We start from the raw sequence: 26,439 nt of genomic DNA on the forward strand, positions 1-26,439 counted from the left end.
AACCAAAAACAAAATTTTGTATGGCCTTCTTTGGCCTTGATAACAGCTTGCATTCTTGCTGCTGCAGTCTTTTTTGTTATTGAGTTCCAAATAGTTTCTAGCTGTTCCCACAGACTTGCTTTAGATGAAACTTTGTGCCATCAATTTTTGAATCTACTAAATCCCAAATTTGTTCAATAGGATTCAAATCCGGACTTTGACTTGGCCAGTCCATCAGTTCCAGTACTCCAGATTCCTTCTTCTTGGTCAAATAGTCTCTGCACAGCTTTGAAGTATGCTTGGGGTCATTGTTTTGTTGGTATATGAACCCATGACCAATCAGATTCAGTCCAGAAGGGATTCCATGATGCACTAAAATGTTGTGGTAGACGTTCTTGTTCATGATACTGTCCATTTTCACGCGTTTGCCCATGCCGTATCTACAAATGGAAGCCCATACCATAATGGAGTCTCCACCTTGTTTCACTGTGGGTGACATGCGTCTGGCATCAAAATGTTCTCCAACTTTTCTGCGGACATAAACACAACAATGCTGACCAAAGAGTCAAACTTGGACTCGTCTGTCCAGAGGACCTTCTTCCAGTCATCAACAGTCCAGTGTTTGTGCTCCCTGGCAAATCTGAGGCATTTCTGGATGTTTGCAGGCCTCAATAATGGCTTCTTAGCAGCTATTCTTCCCTTTAAGCCTTGTTCCGTCAGTCGTCTGCTTATGGTCATTCTGGAGACTTTCTCAGACTCTGATTTAGAAGCATTCATCTCTGCCTGAAGATCAGCAATGGTCTTCCTTCTGTCTCTAGTACTTCAAATCTTGAGGTATCTGACATCTGCTTCAGTTAACTTTGGTTTCCTGCCTCTTCCTTGGCGCATTTTGTACCAGTACCAGTTTCAGCAGTTGACTCCAAAGCATACTTGACCACACTGTGAGAACACTTTATGTCTTTCCCTATTTGTCTCAGAGACCATCCAGCATCATGAAGTGCTTTAATGCGGACTCTTTCATTTTCAGTGAGCTCTCCATGTTTTACCATTTTGAACCGGAGTGAGGAATTTCAAACTGAATTCACCTTTTTATATCTAAATTTGAGCCGGCTCACTGGGCTTCTCTGAGAAGTCAGAAATGAATCAAGCAAAACATTCAACCACTAAAACAAATTTTTCTGTTCAGGAATGCAAGTAAACTATAATTTGACATATTAATTAATAAATAATAATGTGCTTTACTATTTTTTCCATTTTTTTTGTAAATCAGTAAATTTGAAAATTCATAGATAACAATAATAATTATATTTTAGCATTAAAAATATCATTTGGGTTAAAGAGCTTCTACATATTGGTGTATTAACCATTGCAGAAAGATAAAAAATGATTTTGGTAACTACCAATGCTGTTAATTTAGGGCAGCTGTGGCATAAACCTTACTTTGGGTGGTTGTCTAGTAAATTTGTTAAGCACTTTATGTACAATGCCCTGCCGAGAACAGACTTAATGCTTGCCTTAAAAAGTGAAGCAAGGGGTAAGGTTTTTTAAATATTCAGTCATTTCATAAAAAAGGAAGATTTCAAGGGCACTGTTTTCTTAATTTGAGACCACATTTTTCTAACCTTTTTACTGGTGCCTTGTTTTAATTGTGGAGTTGCCTTATGGTGGCTGTAGCACATCTAAAAGCTGTTTGAAACCACTGTAACTACAGTAACAAAAGAAGAAGAAAGCAGTTATGTCTGACACAACCAAGCTGACAAGCAACTAACTTCACTTCTTTTAACTTGAGAAACTATCTTTTTTTTCTGAACAATTAAATCAATCATCATTTCAGCAATTTTTTTTTAACTTCATATGGTCAAGTAAAATGGATTGCTTAAGTTTAAATTAGCATGAAGTAATGCTACATTTATTAGCCTCTTGAAGGTAATTTCCATTATGAGTTAGCTTCAAGCTAATAAACTCAGATGTTCATCCCAGTCAATCTCGTAGAATCTGCGAATTTTCTTGGCAGTGATTTTCAAATAGAAATTTTTCCTGTATTGCACATTTCTCACAGCTGTTACGTAAGACCAATATATTAGCTTAAATATCAGCAGAAATGTTCAAATCTGCAGATACAATAATTAGCTTCTAAGCTATTATCTGCTACTACTGATACTGTTCCAATAATATTGTGCATCCCTAGATTTTAATAAGTGTTTTTTCTTTGATCTAATGAAGATCAAAATTAGTAACTAATGCTCTCTGATTTCCTTAGCTGCTGACCTCACGGCATCCATGTGTACTGCCCACTCCAGAGCTGATTGCACCATCTCTTATCAATGCTTTTTCAGTGCACCCACCACAGCCTGTCTCAGGCCTGCCCCTGAAGCATCATTCTGGTCTGCTCTATTTGAAATATATGTGCTGACTATTTTAACTATGTCAACCTCAAGTCAAAATTTCAATAGCAAATCAACCTTGAAACGGCAAGGTTAGTTGTGGTTTGTATGTTGGGTTTGGTGCACACTACTGGAGGAAGAGAAATCCTGGCACAGACTGAACTTGGTGCACATGGCTGCTGTGGCGGCCTGCAGGTTATTCTGTTGCCCAATGGCCTACTGAGGATGTTCATTATTCATAACATCACACAATTTTAGAGTTTAATTCCTGAAAAAAAGCCCAATAATTTCAAAATCAGGCTGCATTGAGGATAATCACATTTATTTGGGGACTGTTTTCAGTGGAGGATTGGTATGCATTTGTTGCTCGAGTGAGCATTCTCAGCAGTAGGATGGTGAATATGGGCAATGCCTAAGAAAGTGTAGTTAAAAGTTAATTTTGATACCTGCAGAACCAAGATTTATATAGATGTTTTGTGAACATTATATAACCTATCACTGATGTATCCGGCAAATTCACATTAATATTCATTCATAACACTCTCTGAGTCCACCCCTCCCTCTGTCTCTCTCCATTCATTCTCCAACCTGTCCTCCTTCCTCACCATGCTGACTTGGGCCATCTGTCGCTCCAGCTTGGATCGCGGCACGTCGTCAAAGTAGTTGTCATTGCTGCGCTGCCTGCGCCGGGCGTCCGCCTGCATGATTAGGTGCTGCACGTCCAGAGATCCACCCGGGACCCCTGCCGTGTACGCTGCCTGGCCCACTGACGGGCTGAGCTGGGGAGGAGTGTGGTTCCCTCCGGGCTCCTGGGAGGAAAAGAGAGAGAGAGAGGGTTCATTCATCATTTCATAATTTGCTGTGTCACTGCTGCAAGCAGAATAAGTAGGACACTGACTGTGCACTGTCACATTTTATTTTTCAACTACAGTGTGAACATTCTGCTGAGTGCCAGGATCTTAAAGTGCTTTGTAAAATCGGGGACACAGACACCGTCCTCTCATGAGAACGTCTCAGCTGGTCCATCAGAGTTACTTTTTACATGGCGCTGAATCTCTTCTGCTCAGAGTCCCTTTAAGTAAAAGCATCACCTAAATCCTTAAAGTGGAAAAAGATGTTCATTTAAGAGGTTTTCGAAGCTGAGGGGACTTGAACTCCCCGAAGAATTATCGCTTTTATAAGTTTTAATGGCGTAACCGTCTACATAGTTCTCCAGAGAGGTTCGGTTGATTATGTGTTTGAGGGGTGGTTATACAAGCTGCTTTATCACAGGATATTTCAAGCTGTTAAAGTGAAGGTTATCAAAATATTTCAGTACTTTTTCATAGGATATGGTATTGTCTTTATTTTAATGATCAGTTGTATTGTGATAAATGGAAAAATATAGCTTCTTTCAGAAGACAGATGCTTAGGAGAGAAAGGTAACCATTATAGATAACAGGAAAAGTCCTGAACATTGTCTGAATTGTACAAAAACCTGTGCAAAGATTAAAACAACACTTAAAACAAGAAAACAATACAATATTTTCTACGTAAGAGTCTAGCAATTGTATTTTTCTTCCAGACTAGGAATCAATTTTGTTTGATTTTTACTGGTATTAAAATTACAAATTCTGGTTTGGGTACTGCAGGGTAGAGATGTTTTTTGGATTACTGCTGAAAACAAGCTCTGTGGCATGAAAAAAAAAAAACAACACGTCCACATTTTGTCTACCAGATAATCTTCACAAAAGAACACTACTTTCAAAATCTTTGAAGCATAAATGCAACTTTTTGAAGTAAAAAGCTAATGTAAGGATTTAAAGGAGTAACACCACGGTCGACTGACGCCAATGTTACCACCACTCAGCTTCCAACTCTTATTTCATGCTCTGACTTCTTTAAAAGATTTTCTTTCAGTGTGACCAGATCAGGTAGGGGGGTTTTGTGCTTGATTGTGTCAGCTGGGAGTGTAATATTTTTCTGGTAGCTCTTGTTTGCAACCGCCCTAAGCAGGATGTAAGAGAGCCTCAATATTCAAAAGTGGGGCATTTATGTTGTAAAGAAAAACTCTAAATTCAGTAAAAGTCCCTGTAAAGTGATTAAAAAAAATGTGTTTAAGGTTTGTTGTATGACAGGCCCCTGTGTTATGAACCACCAGGCCAAATTTCAGTCATGTAAAACATCTCTGTTTATATAATTAAGCTTCACAATCTTGAAAAAGGTGGAAGTAAAATCTGCTCTGGATGGTGTGGGCGTGTCCGTTGATTGAGCCAAAGCCACACCCCCTCAAGAAATACAGTCCTCTCAAATTAAAAAAACAATGCCAAAACCTAAATGGAGGAATCATTTGTCTGCTGTGCTCATAGACTGTAGAAAGAATTGGACAAACCCTGTGTGACATCAGTCGTCTGCTTACAATAGGCAGACTCAAATGGCTCTTGAAGCCAATCCGTGGAGACTTCCATGTTGAAATCGCGGTCTCAACTGAACTTTGGATCAACCTAATGGCCTGCCCACTAAGTGTGACTTCCTGTCAGCCTGCTAGCTAGCATTTTGGTTGACAGAAATGGAGCCTCTGGAATACATACAGAAAAAAATATTGTGTTATTTCAGTTGAAACCCATTAACAGGGCTTAACAAGAAGCAGAGATGCCCAACATCTGCCCTATTCAGCCTTCAAATATAGAGGTTTGCTGCTGTTTACTGTTTTCTTTTAATCCATAACTTCTTTAACTGATTTTTTTTTTTTTTCAGAGGCTCAGTACATCACTGAAAATGTCAAATGGACATGTTGAAACAGTGGACTGTGTAAGCTGCGTGTTTGTACAGAAAAGTGCAGAATTATCAGGTCGACACAGAAGCAGAAGGCCTCTCTTGGTTCAACAGTACAAAGAGCAAAAGAGGATAATAAGGACATTAGAGCGTAACCCCAGTGGAAAAGGGGAGCCAGTTCCTTGTGATTAGTATCCAAGACAAGCCTTGAGAAAGGAAACTGCAGTGGGTCGGCCATTTTGTGCCTGCCTGAGTGATTTGGGTAATCGTTTGGGTGTTAGCAGTAGTGGGGGAATCTTCCTCAGAAACACTCAGCCATCTGGGAAGGAGTGAGTGCTTCTTTCTGTCTGATGAATTCATAATTATATGAAGCCATGTTGATTTTAGTATCACTCAGGGTTTTCATGGTTCATATAACATCCTGTCTACTAGCTGAGACTCACTCACCCGTAGGGAGATGGCCCGCGGAGGTTTCTGTGGGGTGTCTTCGTGTAGCCGGTCCCCCAATGAGGCGAGGATCCGTTTTCTGTGCCCAATGAGGCTGATCTTCAGTACCTGGATAAACACAAAGATTTTTGTTGTTAAAGTAACATATATCTTAAAAAAAAAAAAAAAAAATCATAAAGGCAGCACAGAAGGAGGAAGTTGCTCCATAAAAAATACATCATTAAATTCACTTATCAGTCAAAAATTATAAACATTTAAATCTTGTAGCTTCTGGAAAATAAACCAGATTCTCTGCTTTTCTAATGGTTAGCATGATACATTTAAGTTCTGGAGCAATATTTTGACAAATCAAGTGATTTAAAGATATCATGTAGGGTCAATCAAACCTTTTTTGTCTAATACTTTATCAGCCAGTGCTTGCTGAATAAAAATCTCTGCCTGCTGCTCTACTCTAAGGAGCTGAGTTAGTTAAGATAGCTCAATTTTGTGCTTTCTGCAGATGCACAGCAAAATCTGGGGCAAAAGCCTCTGTGCTCGCAAAACATGATGACTCTCAGTTATATTTGCATAATTTAAAACAACTTTAACGGACTGTAAGAGTTCAAAGGCTTTCAGACTGGATAATAACAAGATTATATCAGCATCTGTAAAAAAGAGGTGAGCTAATACATCCATCTCCATTGTTAGTCTTAAATGGAGGATAATGTGTTCTCTCAGACAAGAGTTCCATTGATCAAAAACACTACAGAGCTCTCAGGGAAGTACTACTAAATGCATAATTATATAAATGGCCCTTAAACTCATGCATATGTTATTATTATAATTACATAACAGCCATGCCATGGATGGCTTCACTTAGGCTTTTAGTTGTGCGGATGATCAAGATTATTGAGTTTACATTCAAATGAGAGGGGTGTGATCTTAGGACTTGAGAGATTTGAGACTTGATATGACTTGAGATTTAGCAAAACAAATCTGGCGCCAACAGTGCAAGACACACCCTTATTGTTTAATTATGATACTGAAGAGCTGGAGGGATTGGTCTCTGCTAGCTTAACATTGAAACTAACATAATTTCCAAAAGGAAAGAAGGGTAATTTATAGATAATTTATGTTGAAAACTGGCAAAATAACTGAGTCATACAAACTGCTATAGGTTAATATTTACTGCTGATACAGGCAGATATTCATTGAAGTATGTTTCTTTGTTCATCCTTAAAATGTGTTTCAAGGACTGAAGTGTCAGGTCTAATCTACATTTATATATTGGTATTGATATCAGCTAAATTTAATTTGTAAATATCCACATATTGTATAAACCCCAATATTGTGCATTCCTAGTTAAACTAAGAAATATAGTGAAGTTTTATGTTCTTATGTGGGCCTTTTAAATGGATTTCTTGCAGGCCAATTCAAAAGGACCAAGCGCCACAGTTGGCCCACAGCCCATAGTTTGGACACCCCTTACATATTTACTGTTACTCAGAGTAATAGGAAAATATTCCTAACATTAGTAGAAATTAATTAAACACTGTTAGAGTTTGGTCCATATTGTAGTATCACACTGGGGTCTGATGTTTATAGAGCTAATGTAAATGAACAGACGTTCTTTTCTCTCTAACAGTGTAATCATAACATCAGTACTATTGGAGTTCAACTGGAATTTAAAAAAACTATCTCCAAATCGCGTCTTTTCCCTACTTTAAAAAAAAAGTTAATGCAGTGTGAGGCTGTATTGATCTTCTCCTCTGTGCTCCTGTCTCTCTTTCTCTCCCTCATCTCTCCCTCTTACACTGCTGTCTGTCTGTCTGTGTCATATCAGACCTGTATGTTAAATTCAGACGCCTATTGTCTTGTCAACCAAACAGCAGCAGCTATGATATTAGAGGACAAAAAAATGTATCGTTTTATACATTAATCTTTGATCAGAAATTAGCACCGACTTAGCTCTGTCCTCTCACTGACAGCCAACTCACTGCAACCATCAGTGCATAATTGGAAAGGATGAGGCTGACGGAGAAGTAAGCTAGTAGATACATGTTTTTAACATCGTCTAGCCTACATGCCTTAAAATAAAACTTGGGATTATAGCAGCGCTCCTCTTCAACATAATGACACCTGTACTGCGTCTGCCCTGAGCTTGCCCCGTCCGTTAGAGCTGCAGCAGGTCCCTCTGCAGTGTAGCCACTCGCACTCCAGACGCACAGGATTGCGCATGATGAGAGGAAAAACATTCCGCTTGAGTCTAAAATGTTCCAGAAATAAGAAATAAATGGACTGGGCTTGAAATTCAAATCTCAAATCAAAGTGGAATGAAGTTTCTGGGGCAACAAGTCAAACCTAAAGTCTTATCTGAGGATCTGGCATTCACACACCTCTCTCACTTTGTCATAGCACCTGTGCGATGAGGAGTGAAAACCTCTTAGCACAGACCAATTTTCTCATAGCATTTGTGACATAAATGTCGCACTGTACAGCCCTTTTATATGCTGTTATTTACAGCTGATATAGGCCAATATGTACTGCCGATAAAGGCTATTTCACTCAGCTGATATAGGCTGATATTTATAGCTGATATAGGTCGATATTTACAGATCACATATGCTGTTTTTTAAAGCTAATCTTGGTTGATATTTACAACTAATTTACAGCCAATAAAGACTGATATGAACAGCTGATATAGGGCTAAATGCACTTTTGGTATAGGCTGATATTTACAGATGACATATGCTGTTGTTTATAGCTGATTTAAGCCAGTATGTACCACTGATGTAGGCTAATACCCTCAGCTGATACAGGCTGATATTTACAGCGAGACTGGTCCTACTAAAATTTTGACATGACCCCAAAATTAATCTTGCTGTATTATTTGTTTAACCTAAAAAAAGAATTGAAGTTGATCTTTGTACAGATTTTGGTTAATTTCTCTTCCTGCAACCAGCCAACAAAGATAACCATGTTCTTGCCCTGGCTCCAAACAGCAAGATATCTAATGTATGCATTACTCAAACTTTCTGAAACCTTTGCTAAGTAACACTGGGATTAATAAACTAATATTAAAGACTCCCAAACACCCCAAAATAACAGCCTCTTTGTTTAGGGTGCCATTTGTGAGCTGCCATCAGAGAGCTGAGAGTTTTGCACTGACGTTCATGAAATGCAAACTCAGCAATATCTGATCGTGTCAAATCGGTAATGGTCTGGATATTCCCCAGGCACTCATTACACCGACGCAAACACACTCCAACTCCACTGAAAGTGTTCATTCTTTCTGTGGTCACCAGGCGTCCGCTGACCGTGCCAGTTACTGTGTTTTCTAAAGAGACGAGCTGGACCATGGCAGCCTTCTACAGAGATGTTATTTATACTGTTGTTTCAGGCACCCATACTTCACTATATGACCAAACTGCTGCCTTCTTTTTTATGAGGATGTCTCTGGAGGGTGTCCAATAAAGGTATCTGAGAGAATCTCTGTGTTTGTGTCTTCAGGGCAAAAGGCGGTAATTAGCCTCAACGTGAGGCCGTGCTGTGACTCTAATGATTCTCCCAACAGTCTTGCTTTGAGTCAGCCCTACACATATACACAAACAAGCACACAAACACACTTCATCATCTCCTGCACCAATTACTGCCCCACATCTGCTAGAGAGACATAAAAATACAGACAAGCAACGTCAACTGTGGTGTAGGATGCAAATGCTTTGCATCTGTATGTGTGCATAAGCCTAAACACACAAACACAACATAAACAAATCAATCCCATCCATAATAAATAGTGTATATATGCAAATCAGATGCAAACAACTGATATATAATGCATCAAGCTAGCCCAGAGATGCTAAACACTTCTCTTGTTTTCTTTTGTTGCTTCTTCTTATAATTTGCATTGCATGTCTTGAAGTAAACAGGGAAAAAAGACAGTTTGAACGATGTTAGCAGCTACTAATGGGTTAAAAATCCCACGTTATTCTTCTCTGTGTGAAAACAATGCGTTTTAATTGTTAAAAATTAGATGGATCAAAGGGAAACGGGGAGCAGAGCAGAGACTGGAGGGTAGTGGAACTAATTGGCGTATTATGGCTGCCCTGTAGTCCCTCCACTAACTCTTACTCATTTTTTCCTCCTCTCTCTCCTCGGCAGTGATACTCAACCATCTCTGCCTCCCACTATCTCGGTCTGACTCTTTGTACTGACAATGAAATTGGTGCGCTGAATTTGGTGCATTAAGATCATGTGATTAGAAACAAGTGACTATTATGAAGCGAGAATGTGAGAAGATGTTTTCACACTCCAGTAGAAGATGGAAAGCTACTCTTGATTTAAGGACATTCTCAGAAATAATGACACTGGAAATTAGAAATGATACATCATTACAGTGCTCTTTAGTCTTACTCTAAGGCTATTTTTACTTTGAAATATCTTGTTTCACAAGAGATCGACATGGTTTAAAAGTTCTTTTAGCTACAAGAGTACGGTAACTTAACGCAAGAGTTCAATAGAGGTGTATCCACTCTGGAATTTCAATAAATTTTTTTAATTTCATGGACAGGGCTGGGAGAGAGGAGGTATACAGCTGACTATAATCAACTGTCCAAGTGTGTACTGCAACTGGCTGCTTAACTGTGCAAAGAGTAGAGCAGTGGTAGTGTGGAGGTAAGTTCACTTCCCCATGTATAGAGGCTGTAGTTCTAGAAACAGGTATTTGCGATCTGGTCAGTGGCTCCTTCACATGTCATTCCCCATTTTTTCTCCCTTATTTCTGACTCTATCCATTGTCCTGTATCTTGAAACCAATAAACAAAAAAACTGTGCAGAGTACATAATAATGCAGACCGGGCTGTTAAAGCTATTTTTAACAGTTTTTTCTTTATGAGGTCGCAATAAAGCTTGTGGAGGGTTGGTTGTTTGAAAAAGACTCGTCTATGACAAACAAGTCAGCAGTGAAGGTGGCCAGCCCAACTCCCAGGCTATTTGTCTTTACTTCACAACTATCAATAATCCTGAGATCTACTGCTATACTGAAAGCTCAACATGTTGGAAACAGAGAACAGATGGCACCAAGAGAGCTACACAACGGCACAGGGACTGAGGGTTTTACACTTTTCTTAATCCAATGGAAACCTTCTAACCTGACATGCTAGATATACTGTTTCATACAGCTTGTTGGTGGATAAAACTCATGCAGAGACCAGTCAGGAGAAGTGCAAAAACATCTTCTCTGCCAAGAGAAGGTTTCAGCGTGGCCCTTTGCTCTTGTTTTAGCAAAGTAGTAGCCAAGTTCTACTTACTATTGTTCAGTCAGGAACACTCTCATTATACATTTAACCATTTTATTGCAAAATGGATTTACGGTTTTACTTGGCAGAGAAGGCTCTGCTCTAAAGATGCTCCCTGGGTTAGTCAAGCAGCGTGCTTTGACTCTCAAGCAAGTGCATGGCTAGAAATCCCCATTTGAATAGATACATTTATGACAATGTGTACTGAAAACAATAAAATTAGTATAAAGTAGCATGAATCTCAATATGAGGGGGCAAAAAGCTTTATGTTATAAAGGAAGAGGCTGGGGTGGAGGAGGTTGCAGCAGCATAGTTCATCAGCATTAATATAAGCAAGGATTAGTGAGAAGTACGCCATATTTGTTGAGAGAAAGAGTTGTGGCTGTGGCAGCTGGCCGTCAGCTGATCATGGCTGGGCATATGGCTACGGTGTCCTGCATGAACTAATGCTAATGCTACAATGTTGGCAGCCATTGCTATCACCTTCCAGTACAACTAAGCCTCACCCATAGCTACCACCTCACTCTCTTTAAATGATGCTGATTGGTAAGGTCTCTGTTCTTAGACCAGGCACAATCGTTTCACATTGAAGCTTTGTAAGATGGATCTGCCTGATGACAGATACAGAATCTGAACATTCCATCTGCTTTGCAAGGTTAGAAATTGTCATACAGAAAAACATTTTAAAACTTCCTCTGCGAGATCCACAATACAGTTCGTGTTTCATATATATTGAATTTTACAGTAAATGTTCTCCAGCTTCGAGCTATAATATGACTGAACATGTAATCTGAGTACATCTGCTTTGGCTTTGAGAATTCATGCTGAGAGGATGAGACTTTGGTTTTCACAAATAAATGATGAGTATTACAGAATATGTCAAATGTAGGGCATTAATCACAATCAACATCCACAATTAGTGCATATTTTTTTAAACCCTCATTAATTGCATGCTTTATTGTCCCTTTCAACACACTTTAGATAAGCCACTGCAGCCACAGTTCTGCAAAATAAGTCCATAAATTACAATTTATTTTTGGGCTTTTTATGCCTTCATTGATAGAGGAGGATAGTGGACAGAATCAGAATCAGGGATGAGACATACAAGCCTGCTTTGAACCTGGGTCGACTGCGTACAAGGGGTGCACCTTAAACCACTAGACCACCTGCGCCCAACACAATAACAGTTTTAATGTAAAATAGTGGAATTCAAAAATGCAACAAAAAGGTGTGATTAACTGCGACAGAAATTCTGAGATCAGTTGCACTTGAAAATCTTAATTTTTTGACAGCTCTAGTCAAATACAAAGAAAACTTTCATCCCCAATGAAAAGATGATGTTTCTTCACTTATGTACACACTTTTGTTCTCAAAAAGTAAAACTAGATTTCAAACTAGTTTTTACCCTACTTGAGAAGTTTTTTGACCCATTTCCAAAAACTCTAACTATAATCTACTCAAAATGACCTGAATAAGACTTTTTGGTTGTTTATGTAGTGGATCTTATGAAATATTCATGGTCATGCCGCTTTGCGTATCTGTGTCTGTCTCTTGAGGGCCGATAGCGTGACACCAGCAGTGCTCATGCTGCTGTTTCATCACAAACACACTATAGAAGGAGGCTGGCATGGTGTCTATCTGTGTGTTTATCTTTGTGTGTATCTTTGTGTTACTCTGCACCCTTATGCAACAGCATCTACTTCAACTACAGTACGAGCCTCAACCTCAGCTTCAAGTTCAACTGTCACCATGGCAACACAGCCGCTGCAGCAGCAGGCACCCACACACGCTCTTACCAAAAAGAAAGAAATAAAGTGCACGTGGATGTGTACTCACACTCACAGACACACAAGCAGCTGTTTGGGAGCCTGAAGAAAGATGATATTGTTATCCCTGAATGGATGAGACTTTGAACGCACCCCGACTATTACTGTTAAAACACACTTTCACTCTGGCTCTGTGTGTGTGATGCTTGACTGCAGTGTCGCCCCATTTGCATTTAAATGATCTTCCCAGCAGCTGTATATGCTGACAGGAGGAGTGTGGCGCTACAACAGCATATACACCTCTGCCCTCCTTTCCTCCATCTATTCTATCACTCTAACAACACATTTATTTAAACTCCACAGCATTTAAATCCTCTCTGAATGCTCTTAATGTGACATGATCTTGTCTCACGCTCCTCATGTCATTCTTTACAGCATCACAGTAATGTCACAAAGCAACAAGAGCATTCGGCTAGGGTTACTTACCCTGCAGGCTTGATTTTATTATTCCAAAAAAGTGATTTTGAGGATTGTTTGCCTTTGGTATCCGGCCGGGATGCTGCATTTGTGTCTTCTGTGTGTGCCGATCAACGCTCTAATCCCGTTAAAAGTCCCGTTAGCCCAGATTGAAAAGCCTTGATTAACGGATTAGCCGCCACACAAATGGTAGCAGAGCAGTACTCTCGTTCAGCCATCCCATCTCTGTATCCCTCAGTTACTATATTTGTCCTGTCATAGAAGTAAGTCAAAAATTTAGTAGACAATACAATCTTTCCTATATAGTTGCAATTATTTTAATGTATAATGTAGGGCTGGGTGATATAGCCTGAAAAAAAGTCAAAAATTTTTATCACCTCAAACCTGATGAAGAATTTTAATCAGTTTTCTTTCCTTCCTAAGAAGTTCTTTGCAGATGAAGTTGTGTAAATGTGAAGAGCTCCAAATGGGTTACAGGAAATGATTTCTACACAGAAATGCGACCAAAGGACCTTGTTTTGTGCTGTTAATGACTATGCCAAGTATTCAAAGTGCAAAAATAAAAACATTCTTCATTTGTGTCGTGGAAGAAGTGAAACGTTCAGGCAAAGAAAAAAAAAAGCTCACAGAGAAACTGCAGTAAACTGGGACTAAAAAAGCCTTGGTTTTCCCACGTTTTAGCACATTAAACCCTGATCTCTCCCATGTTTCCTCAGCTGATGTCCATCCAGTCAACTTGGCACTCAGACAGAAGCTAGCTATTGCAGCTAACATTAAAGAGCTGTTTTGTAGAACAGGCTTGTTTGTGAACGGCACGTCATAACTCAGTCACTAACCCCACAAAATTTATTCAACTGATAGTTTATCACTGCTTCAATTAAAAGCACGTTTGTGGCAAAATGAGGAATGTCATATGTTAAAGGGGCTAAGCTAGCCTTTACGCATAGTACAAGACTTCTCAAGACTCTTGTCTCCACTCACATCTGGCTAGACCATGCTAGACACTAGCAGGGCTGAGTATTTTGTGATATTGATCAGCAGGTAGACTGGTTAAACTGTGAACAAAAATACCTTTTTTGTAAAGTGTAAGGATTGCACTCTAAATCCATATTTTCTAATATGGTTGATTTAGAGCTTTAATGTACTAGCTTGTAAAAATCACTTTCTTAAAGCACTGACTTTGTTACAGGAGATTGGGGTCTGTGGACAATGACAATCCAGTGTGGGCCATTAGGCAAGGTACTAAACGCCAGGAACTCCTGTCCTAGCTGACATCACTCTGGACAAAAGTGTCTGCTAAATGACATTGTAACTTACCCCTCCTCCTCTTTTCCCATCCATTCCTAAAGGCTGTCCCTCACTTCCTGCCCCCCATCTGGCATTCGCACATCATCAGGATCACTAACTGCAAATATTTAATATATTGAAACGTGTGTGAGGACTAGAGAGAAACAGCTAGATACTGTTCATTGTTTCTGTTGCTCTTTATTTCACACTTGCTTAAATTCATATGTAGATTTATACATGTGATGAAGAGATGAAGGAAAAAGAAAGCTGGTATACAAAGATCCATATGCTTCTCATTCTGATAGGGGGCACAGCCTGACCACTACGCCATCTACGCCCTATAGTCAATCGTTCCTAAGGATTTTGGGGCAGCCAATCATATTTCATAAGGGCCCTGGTTGGTCGTGGCTATCACTGGATCTTCCCCTGGTCAGGATGAGAGCAATGCTCCCTGCAGCTGAGAGAGGAGAAGCTGACAGCTCATCTCCACATTCAGACACAAAATAGGAGCAGACTGATAAAAGCTGAGCTGCCAAACTTTACAGGAGCGTTGGTGTCTCAAGATGATAAGCACATCGTGCTTTGAAAATCAGACCAGTAGACGGAGTAGATAGAGGAGCAAATGACCAACATTCGTGCGGCTATTTGCTGATCTGATCCTTTTGTCTTCGTGCATCAAGACATTAATTGTGGTTGCTAATGTGCTCATCATTTACACTGTTATTTAAATTTAGTCATTAAAAAAATGCTACAAATTCTTCTTGTAGTTAGTATGCATTCATCAACTACAGATGGGCAAGTGAAGAAAAAGATTATTATCAAGTGAAAGTTCAAGAAAATTTGCCTACAAGATAAAAAATAAAGGGAAGGCTTTGTAGGGGAAACGATAACAGACTTTAAGATATGCAAAGACAACTCTAAAACTGGTTATTTGCATCAAAACCAGTGACTTCAGCATGAAATCCAAACAGCACCAACACTATGCAATTCAACAATGAACCTAATTCCTCTTTGTTCGCGTCTTATAAACTCTTACATTTTATTTCAAAAAGTTTGCAGCAGTCCTTTAAACACAAGAGCACCCTGACCTCTTTAAACACAAGAGTGACTCAGGATAATGGACGACAGCTGCGACAAAATGACATATTTTAGCAAAGCAACAATGAGGGGTAAGAGGACAGCATCGGTGATTGGGGACATTAACAACGACCTCACTCATTGAGGACACTGGAGACAAAAAGCCTTTTCTGTGTTTCCTACTGGAGGGGAGGTTGGAAGCTGGTCGGCTCACTGGAGCAGAAAAACCCAGCGAGGGACTCAACAGTCCAGCCACTGTCTGTGCTCAAGCTAGCACATAGTTTTAATGATGGAGGTGAGGGGGGCTTTCTGCTCCGGTTTAATCTACATCGACTGGCCTGAATATTTCTTTCTTCACCCTTTTATCACCTTTCTCCTTCTGTTCATGTTCTTATTTCCTTGATCTTAAATTACCTCTCATCATTCGCCTACTTCTCTCCTTTCCTACTTTTCCCTCTTGTTATGTTCAGACGACAGAAGGAGAAGGTAAGAGGGAAACACAAGTAGGCGAGAAGCCCTGTGATTGTAAATAAACACCATCTTCTTCTCTACCTTAGTAACTGCATGTGATTGGTCCATCTTTGATGGCCAGGTTTTATGTCTACTTTCTCCTCGCTGGAGTCAATATAACCAATCACCTCTCCCCTGCAGACTATGAGGCTGTGACCTCTTTGGTATGATCAGATCCCTGAAGAACCTCAGGCTGCATCTGCTAATGGTTCAACTGGGCCTCAGCCCTTTCAAGAATACCGAATCGATCCAAAAATCACTGGAGTAAGGTTACTTAAATTGACCAGGTCAGAATGCATTACAGGCAGATTGAATAGTGATATTGATCAGCAAACAGTCTGTCTGCTGTGTTACGGAGGGTTTACAACTGGATACCATCCAGAGCTTCATGATTGTTAAAAGAAGGGGGAAAAAAATCACAATATTAAATCATAAATACATGTGATCTTATTTATTTGCTTCAAAACAATCACAGTTGTTCTTATATCAGTCACACTCAGCACGGCGTAAAGCAAAATAGGCATTTATTACACTAACCAGGTCATAGAGAAACCTGTAATTCAACTATACACCTCAATCACCTTTCTCATTTCTCTTTCTGCTGTTAGTTACCATAGTAACCGCGCACAAGGTAGTGCAGTGGCACGTGAAGACAAGCAGGAAGGGACAAATAGTTTATGATGTGAAGTTGGAGCTACACTAAATAGCTGAAGAAAAAAGTGACACTGAAGAAAAATACCAAAATGAAAGTGAAAGTAATGTTTTAAAAAAGGCACATTCCAGAGTGAGGAAATTTTAGGATGTACACACAAGAAGTCAAAATTTGCTAGCAATGCCTTGGCATTATCGCAGCAAATCTGTATTACTACCTCAAACATCACCAAAAAAAAAATAAATGTGAGTTGGCAATGAAGGACAAGAAAACCACAGCAGCCTCACCATACAAACCTCAATAACCACAGTTAAAAATCTAGAGTTCATCGCTAAGAGCCTTTTAATAAAGTTGCTAGGTTTAATTTGCTGTTGTAGTATGCTGATATTTTATGCTCTTTTATGCTCTACTTTCAATGTTCTCAAACAAGTGGAAATGAAAATTAAAGTCAAGGTCGTATAGTAAATGTTCTGTTTTGTGCACATGTAAATAACAATTACATTTTTGAAATTTCCAGTTAAGGGTGTTCTATAAATCAACAAGATGTATAAAATGACTTCATCACGACCATCAAGTATAAATTATGTAGAAGTTTTAAGGCGTCAGCACAAGATTTCTCTCTGGAGTTTCACTTCTCCCACTGTCTCCTAATGCCTCTCTCACAGCAGACAGTGCTCTCCCTTGCCCATCCAGAAAACTCTCCTCCATACATGCGTGTTTTTTGTAGCAGGAGAGGGAGGAAAGCATGGGAGAGCTGAGATTTGGTCACGAAGAAAACCAGTGCTTGATCTGCTATCTTGAGGTGGTTGGGATTTCAAAAGGAAGACATTGAAAAAAACACAATAATCTGTAAAATGTGACCCAATATTACACTGAGATTATGGCGGCAGTAACACAACACATCGGCAATTACATGGCCACAATAAGTGTTGCTGAAAAGCCAGTTGTACATGTCAGTGAGAAAAAATGTGGCCCAGCATCTAAGAAATCTAATCCACATCTCCACAACTATGGATCTGTAACCTGTGAACCTTATCTCAGCCAGTACAACAGTACATTTCATCAACAACTGTGGGTTAAAAGATTTGTGCCTTCAGATGAGCTTTTGTCCCATTGATCACACAGGAGAGCAAAAATAATGCAATATTAGCTTTAGGCATATCGCCCTCTCTCCAATACTTTAACACTTTTAATACTTTCGAAAACTTAAAAGAAACACAGACTTTGGTCTTATTTAAAAAAAAAAACCTCCGTGAGAGAAGAGGACACATTGTTTTTGAAATAGTATGAAGGAGTTTGCCTACAATTTTTATACTTTAAATCAAAGAGAAATGCCAAATATTAGGGGCCTGGAACTTCTACTTTTGTTGCTGTAGTATTGAAGCAGGTATCAATGTTGTTTTACTTGAATGGTTTATAATGAAGTTCACAATGCTAGTATAACTAGAAAAGCACTCAGAGAGTGTAGACCTCCGCCATTAGCTCTATCTCCCAATAGTGAAGAATCCTTTAAAAACATTCCTGGATCCAGACAGTGATCTGGATCACTCCCAAAATGTAATTTGCCGTTTCCTCCCCGGTGGGGTGGAGGCACGGTGAGGCAAAGCATTGGCTTCGCTACATGTGAAAGTCATGGCAGAGGGTTAATATTCCTCTATTCCTCCCAGCATTGTGATTATTCTTGCTACAATTCGCTGTCTTTCTCTCTGTTATGCTCTGACTCGTCTCCTCGACCAGGCGTGCATCTTTCAAACTATAAACTCCAAAACTTTGGATAAGTTACTCATGTCTGCCATCTCCTGGTGTAAAGTGGTAACAGCGCAGCCCTATCTCCCAATAGTACAGGATCCTTTGAAAAATTCCTGAATCCAGACGGTGATCCTGATCAGTCCCAAAGTCTAATCAGTTATTCCTTATGCCATTTCTGACATTTCCTGAAAATTTCATGAAAATCCGTCCATGACTTTTTGAGTTATGTTGCTAACAAACGAACAAACAAACCCACCCTATCACATAACCACCTTGGCAGAGGTAATAACACCTTTCTAATCAATATTGGAAATTCCAAAGTTAAAAATCTTTGTAGATATGTGTTTATATGAGTATTTAAATAAAGCACAGAGTTTTCAGTCCATCCCAGGACTTTTACTGGGTCTGACTATGGTCCATTTTTATGTGCTATGGTTTGACTGCCTGCCCTGCTGTCCATCAACACCCAAAGCCTTTGTTTTCAGTGCGCAGCATGGAGCTGCACAGCTGGCCTACTTGACTCGCAAGACTGAGGATATCATGTGGTAACTAGGATCACGACTGATAGATATGACTTAAGTGCTATAAAAAAAATAACACACATGAAGCTATTGTATCAAACTCAAGGAGCTGGAGAAGGGTGGACTTCATTGGATTTGTCTCTTTTTTGGTCCTTAAATTTTGATTTTTGTGCTTCTACTATAAGTAAGTTACCTATTTTTAAATAAATGTGCTTAATCAGTTTAACCAGCTTAGTTTTAGAGGTACGATTTTGATAAACTTTACCTATTCTTCTTGCCACTCTGACCTGATTACTCTGGGCTCAGCTACACCCCATTACGACGTACTGTACCGATGTCGTAAAGTGAAATACAATCTGGCCTTTGTCTGGCATCAAAACAGAGTATTGTATTCTGAAATTTAGCCGCGTATTGTAATTTGGTTCTGGTGAAACTTCCTGTCTTGCTCGATCTTCTCTGGGCTAAACTGATGTGCAGCGGCCCATCGTAAAGCAAAAATAGAAGTCCTGCATATCTATGATGGTGGGTTTTAGGCTGCTGGAACCGTGATGGAACAGAGATGGACCAAGCAAATGAAACAATCATATAATATTCTCATTCAAGAAACTGCACAGAAGAGGACTGCTGAAAAATCAAGAGAATTGCTGAGAATATTGCTGCCATGCTTATCTTTACTATCGAGAGAGCAGTTGGTTTAGCCCAGCATGCAGACTGGAAACAGGTACAAAGTTAGCCTGGCTCTTCCTGAAGGTGACATATTCTGCTAATAGCACTTCCAAATCTCACAAGTTAACACATTTGATTTTGCTTGAATTGAACATTAACATAAGATTTGCAGTTTTATGTGTGTTAGTGGCTTAAATATTCTTTCACTATGCACAGTTCCCAGGCAACCAGTCGATACTTCAATAGAAATATTCCTTTAAATGTTACATAATGATTTGGGCTCTTGTATTTCTACAGCCATGGTTAAACAGAATAATAACTACGGTCTCTTAGATTTAAAACGTGCATGAAATGTGAATGTGAGAATAAAGAAAAGCTAGTATTCATGCCTTAGCTGTGGCACAAGAAAAGAAAAAGAAGCACTGATGTAAAGTGGATAATGTGCAGAGCTCAGTAAGAAATACAGACCGTTTCAGCAACAACCCGCGGCTCATTCTTCACTCTGATTATTGACGTTTTTCTAACAGTGAATACTTCATCACAGTTAGACACCGTCCTCTCTCCCTCCTAAAACCTCTTTACCCCCACTTAATGTGCGAGTTGTTTGGAGCGTTTTGGCCGGCATGATGAGCATCGATTTACCTGGAGTCTCAGTAGATTACACACATGCATAAGTACACACAAACACAATGAGGCTCAGAGAGAGAGAGAGAGAGAGACTGTGTGGTCATCTGGGTTCATGACACTGGAGTCCACATTCAGCTTCATCTGTTTACTCTAAACAGGATCACAGACGCTTGTACACACACTGTAAATATGCACATTTATACACACAGACCACATCGCAGGGGGGAACACTGGGAGGAAACCAGAGACCACTGGTTACCTAGCAACCACAGAGCGGAGGGAAGTTGCAGCAGTGGGTAATGTGGTGAAAATGATGTCCAACAGGGACCAATAGGAAGGCTCCTTTCCCCGCTGAGGGAACAGGTAGCCAATGAGAAAGCGGTGTTATTAAGAGTGCCTTCATGAAGAACAGATAAATCTCCATTAATAGCAGGAGAAGTGTAACTATGACTGGAGGCACAGGCTGCCTGTGTGTGCAACCTGCCTAATGCTACAGGATCAAGGTTGAAACAAGATCTCTCACACACACTCACATATCATAAACACACACTCTTCTCCACTAACACAGAAGGGCTCATGAATTGAATTCCCAATATGAAGTGCTGCTTGATATTTTTATGGGTTAATAAATTCTTCAGAGTCCCAAGATGGATGTGATTTTCACACTGCAGTGGAGCACAAGCTGTCCCGAGGCACCAGGCTGAGTGACTATGTTTGTGTTTACAATACTATCTGGGTTTTGGTGCTTCAGAGAGTTTATCCTGCTCTGGTGTTCTACATGGAGAGAAAAGCTTGGAAATATAACACAGAATCAAATAGAGAAATGGATTAAATCTAATCAGCACATTCATGTTGAAAAAAATATATATATTTGGTCTTCACAGAAAAAGACACACAAGATGGCATCTCCTTCACATCAGCTTAGTTCAGTCAGGAATGCTCTCATCATACATTTGACCATTTTGTAGTTTTACTTGGCAGAGAAGACTCTGCTCTAAAGATGCTCCCTGGGTTAGTTAAGCAACATGCTTTGACTATCCAGGGAGTGCATGGCTAGAAACCCCCCTATAGAGGGATACATTAATGACAATGCGTACTGAACACAGTAAAATTAGTTCAAAAGCGATTAATACATGAATGAATCTCAATATGAGGATGCATATGCTTTATGTTATAAAGGAGATGGCTGGGGTGGAGGAGGTTCAGCTTTGCCAGCAGCAGTGTGCATCAGCTTTAATGCAAGCAAGGATTAGTGAGAATATGCCATGTTTTAAAACCCAGCTGTGTTAAGAGAAAGAGCTGTGATTTGCTGTGGAAGCTGGGAGGCAATATTTGGGATCAGCTGGCTGTCAGCTGACCCGGCTGGGCGTATGACCTGCTTTTGTCTTGCATGAACTAATGCTGAGCTTCATTCAACCATCTTTACTTCAGGTCTTAAGACAAATCTAAATACCTGATGCAAAGCCATATGTCAATCACATGTATAAAACTAGAGCTGTATGATTTCTTAAAAAATGTGCAATTGTGATTTTACTGGATGATATTGTAATTGCCATTTAACATGTTATCATGAGTCTACTTGCTTGGTTATCAAGGAAATGCAGAGAATTACAGTTTAAAATTGCATATTTCTCAACTGAAAACATGCAAATATTAAGCAGCATAACATAATGCAAAACCCTACATTTTTACAATACTGCTATAAAAAAAGTAATATTTTCCAAAAAAAAATGCAAGTTTTTCCTTTTCTTAAAACAACACTTTTACAAAGTGAAATAGTGGCACTACTTCATACTTACTTAAAGGCCTTCCTGCGGACATTTTTATAAACCTTTCAAGTACTCAATGCAATATAATAGCAGTCTTTTACGTGATTATGTAACTACACAGCCTGACATATGTGATCAGATTTATTGTGCAGCACTAATAGAAACTAGAGATGGGATTTCAGTAATCTAGTATGACCTGAAGAACAAGCACTTAAATCCCAATGTCTTTCAAACTTTTGAAAATCAAATTGAAGACTTCTTAAGACCTGAACTGAGGAAAATTATTCCTACTTTTTGAATGATGTGAGATTGCTCAGTACACCAGACCAGTGCTGATTTTTTTTTTATTTAATGCACCGTTTATAAAATGTCAAAAGGTATAGGACAAAGAAATTTTTTGTTCATAAATTCCCAAATTTGATGATTTCTGTCAAATTTAATGCCTCTATTATAGCTATGCATGTAAAGTGCTTAACAAATTTATTAGACCATCCTAACCAAAGTAAGTTTTATGCCACAGCTGCCCTAAATTAACAGCGTTGGTAATTACCAAAATCATTTTTTTGTCTTTCTGCAATGGTTAATACACCAATATGTAGAAGCTCTTTAACCCAAATGATATTTTTAATGCTAAAATATAATTATTATTGTTATCCATGAATTTTCAAATTTTCTGATTTACAAAAAAACTGAAAAAATACTAAAGCACATTATTATTTCTTGATTAATATGTCAAATTATAGTTATTTACTTGCATTCCTGAACAAAAAAATTAGTTTTAGTGGTTGAATGTTACAATCTACTTGGGTTTCTTTTTTTCCAGACAATTTATTGTAGATGTTTTTACCTTGACATGTTTCGACTGTCATCTGCATCTCCTACAATAAATTGTCTGAAAAAAGAAACCCAAGTAGATTATTCAGAATAAGAAGACAAAATGAACTTGCTGGATTTACTGCTTGAATGTTATGCTTGATTAATTTCTGACATCTCATAGAAGCCCAGTGAGCCGGCTCAAATTTGGGTGAATTCAGTTTGAAATCCCTCATTCCTGTTCAAAATGGTAAAACGTGGAGAGCTCACTGAAAATGAAAGAGTCCGCATTAAAGCACTTCATGATGCTGAATGGTCTCTGAGACAAATATGACAGGTGGTCTAATGAATTTGTGAAGCACTGTATATATGCAGGCTGCACTGCAGTAAATGAGTTTAATTGTTACTTGGATAAGCATATACGCAAAAATGATCAGAATTATATGACAGCTAAAAACAAAGACTGGACAAAGATGAGTCAATGTGTCCTCTAAAATTTTAGACCTCTCACTGGTAAAAATAAGACTTTCTAAGGCCTTAAATTTCAAATATCCATTAAGCCTAAACTGTATGAATAAAACTAAAACATCAACATGGAGCTCTGTGATATGAATGAGAGAGTCCAAACTTGCTTTGGTTATTGGCATCAACTTCTCAAACATACAAAAACATGCTATTCTGAGACAAAATATCAAAGAGTTCACGGAGAGATCTGTTGATGTCTCTGTAGTGACAGCCATTTTATGAACACACAAATAAGAACTCTTGCTCTTTTCTCATACATTTGTTTAACCGTGGTAGCTGTCGTTCATCATGATGCTGTTTTTTACTCTGGCTCATCAAACACCATCAACTCGCTGAAGCCTTCTCCTTCCGCATATCTTAATGGGAGCCAACTCCCAGTCACAAGTTGTGTTGTTAGGAGGCTAACCTTCTCATCTCTGGTATCATCACAAATAGCGTGTGCTAACTAGTGCTAACAGGGCTATCTGTTTATTTGCCTTTTGAGTAATATGTCCCTTGAGAGTTGCTGTAGCTGTTGTAGAGCAGTTGTTGTAATCTGGCTCATTGCACCTTTAAAGCCAGAGTTGTGGCTGAAGAAGTTACTCATACTATTTTCTTACTAAGTTTATTCAGTTAGACCAACCCAGAAGGTTTGGTTACACGTGCAACGCTACATGGTTTACATACTGTAGCCTAAAACAGTGTGCACGCAGTGCAAAGGTAGTGAAACATCGCTTGAATCACGATGGAGTACTTCTACCCACCTCTGCTGTAGGACGTGTATGTTCACATAACCTAACATGGTAAATGTTAATAGAGGGAAAGCAGAGAGGACTCATGTGTATGATGTTGCATGTCAGAGTTGCAGTGAGCCTCACATATAACAGCTGCTCACGGTCACACTCAGTGAAGTGTTGAACATACAGAACATGCAGTAAAGTACACTTCTGGGAAAAAAAGGCTGCAGATACAAAGATCTGATCCATAGTTGCAGTTGCCAGATGTGTGTGAGTGAAAACTCTGTTCATATACAGAAAAATGTTGTGTATACAGTAATCATTCGCTGGAAACCTGAAATTGCTAGAAAGAGGAGTTAAATACTACAGCAGTACTAGTGCTGCTCTTGTTCCAGAGTTATTGGTTCCCATCTCTTTCTTATAGTTTATCTGCAATGGATGCAAGTGATCCAACACAGCACCATACTTTATACAAAGAAGGAGGTTGTTTGTGCCTGAAGTTAAAAAAAAAAAATGCTGTGTGCTTTTTCCACCAGGGGTCTACAGATTCATAACTTTTTGTATTCCCAAGTCTTTCAGAATAATTGTTTTAGCCACTAGCTTGTTGGCACCAGTAATAACTTTGTTGATTTGCACAAATAAAAGTAATCTATAGGGCTGCACAATCACAAACACTGACCACAGTAAACAAGCTAAGCTTGTAGCACTGCATTTGTCTCAAGCTCCAATGCTATACTACGTCCCATTATTCTCACTGTTGGTATAAGAATATTATATGAAGATATTCATTCCTGAGAGCCAGAACTAAGGATGAGAGAGTTTTAGATCTGTTTTTTCTAGGGATGCACGATATCATCAGCATGATATTGGTATCAGCAGGTATTAGCTTAAAAAGTGTATTATCAGTATCGGCAGATAAGACGATTTCTGCTGATATTTTGGTTGTAAAAGTCTGCCTATATCAGCTCTAAATATTGGCTGCATAATCAAATAAGTTACTGGAGTTTTAGGCTGGGCCAAAAGATCTACGTCAGATCAAGTCAAGTTTTTTTTTTAATTCATCATCATTACTTACACTTCATAGTGTGTTTTAGGGACTAGAATGTGTTTGTTTATCTTCAATCTTTAAATTGTGTGTTTTAAAGACTGAATTTTTAGCTCTGAACTACATATATATAATATATGCTAATTGGTGAGCCTCTCTCCATCTCTCGTAATCATCTATCCTGTAACTAACTTATTAGCCCTTTAAGCTACTTGAGTCATTTTTTTATGATTAATCTAATCAACGTCTCAGTTTGAATGAGATTTTTTTTAAAAAGCACTATCTAAAACAGAGGTTTTAACTGGTGGGTCAGGACCAAAAAGTGGGTTGCGGGACTGTTTTCGGTGGATCCTGTATGTGAAAAAAAATTGGCAGAGTCCATGATGCACAGAAAAACCAATAAAAAAAGGAAAATCCTTCTATTTTTCTCTGTTTTCCTGTGATAATTAGTATATTTTGGTTGCTTTTTTCAAGATTTTGATTTATTTATTTGCCTTTTCTTGGGATAACAAAGTTGGCTTCCTCATGATAAAAAATTAACCCTCAAGAACTCTGACACACATTATCATCGGAAAATGGTGTAAAATCAAATCAGTGCATGGGCGTCTTTGTAATGGTGCTCTTTTTAAACATTCTGATTTTTACTTGTTCACTGCAACATCTCATTAAATAAATCTGATTGGTTCAAAGATTTTTCCTGAATTTTAGTCATGATTTCTCATGAAGGAGTTGCTGCTGCATCCCAGTGAGAAGCAAAGATTTAGATCGTACATCAATTATCAACTTATCACTATGTAAACTAGCCAAATCCCAGTTAGTTCACATGAGCCTGTCTGTTTTTTCTAGTCCTGTTTGTGTCCAGTACAAAGCAGAAACATCTGGCTTTGGTTCAGTTTAGATATTTGGTAACAACAATGTCCCTCAAAGCGAATGTTTTCATTCTGCTTCATGTTGACTGTTACTTCCAAACACTTGTGTTATAATGAGAAAAGTTCAGGAATGATTGACAAAATTCTTGAACAAAAGTGAGGCAAAATACTTCAGTGGTAACATCACAGGTGTGTTGGTATCAAAAACCAAATCCATCTCCTTTAGGCATTGCTATTATGAGATGTGTATCTTTAAACAGACATGCAGAAAGCACACAGATTTCTAACTTAAGGTCACCTAGCTTAACCTGCTGTAAGGAACAGTTTGAATAAATAAACTTGTCTGGTTTATGGTCGGAGCTCCTGCTTTGTGACCCACTTCAGTCCCAAAATAAGACGTCAGCACTTATAAATAAAACTGTTCTCATCTCATAAATAAAACTGAAGGCTGTGAAATGTAAGTGTTGATGCCATGAATCATTGAAGACTTGCTTTAAAGGTGCTTTAAAGGTAAATGTAGACACATTTCA

At 38.9% G+C, this 26,439-nt stretch overlaps 1 protein-coding gene across 3 annotated transcripts in view; it reads right to left on the minus strand.

The window, feature by feature from the left end:
• The window catches only part of anks1b (ankyrin repeat and sterile alpha motif domain containing 1B), a 360,504-nt gene that overhangs the window by 22,209 nt on the left and 311,856 nt on the right, over positions 1-26,439 (minus strand). For all 3 annotated transcript variants that reach the window (XM_041780709.1, XM_041780708.1, XM_041780710.1), the window contains 2 exons: positions 5,565-5,672; positions 2,969-3,172 (listed from right to left, as the gene is read on the minus strand). In XM_041780709.1, coding sequence (XP_041636643.1) covers positions 2,969-3,172; positions 5,565-5,672 — 312 coding nt within the window. The remainder of the gene's footprint in view (positions 1-2,968; positions 3,173-5,564; positions 5,673-26,439) is intronic.

Source organism: Cheilinus undulatus, linkage group 23 (genome assembly GCF_018320785.1).
Source record: "Cheilinus undulatus linkage group 23, ASM1832078v1, whole genome shotgun sequence".
In the NCBI taxonomy this organism is placed as follows: Eukaryota; Metazoa; Chordata; class Actinopteri; order Labriformes; family Labridae; genus Cheilinus; species Cheilinus undulatus.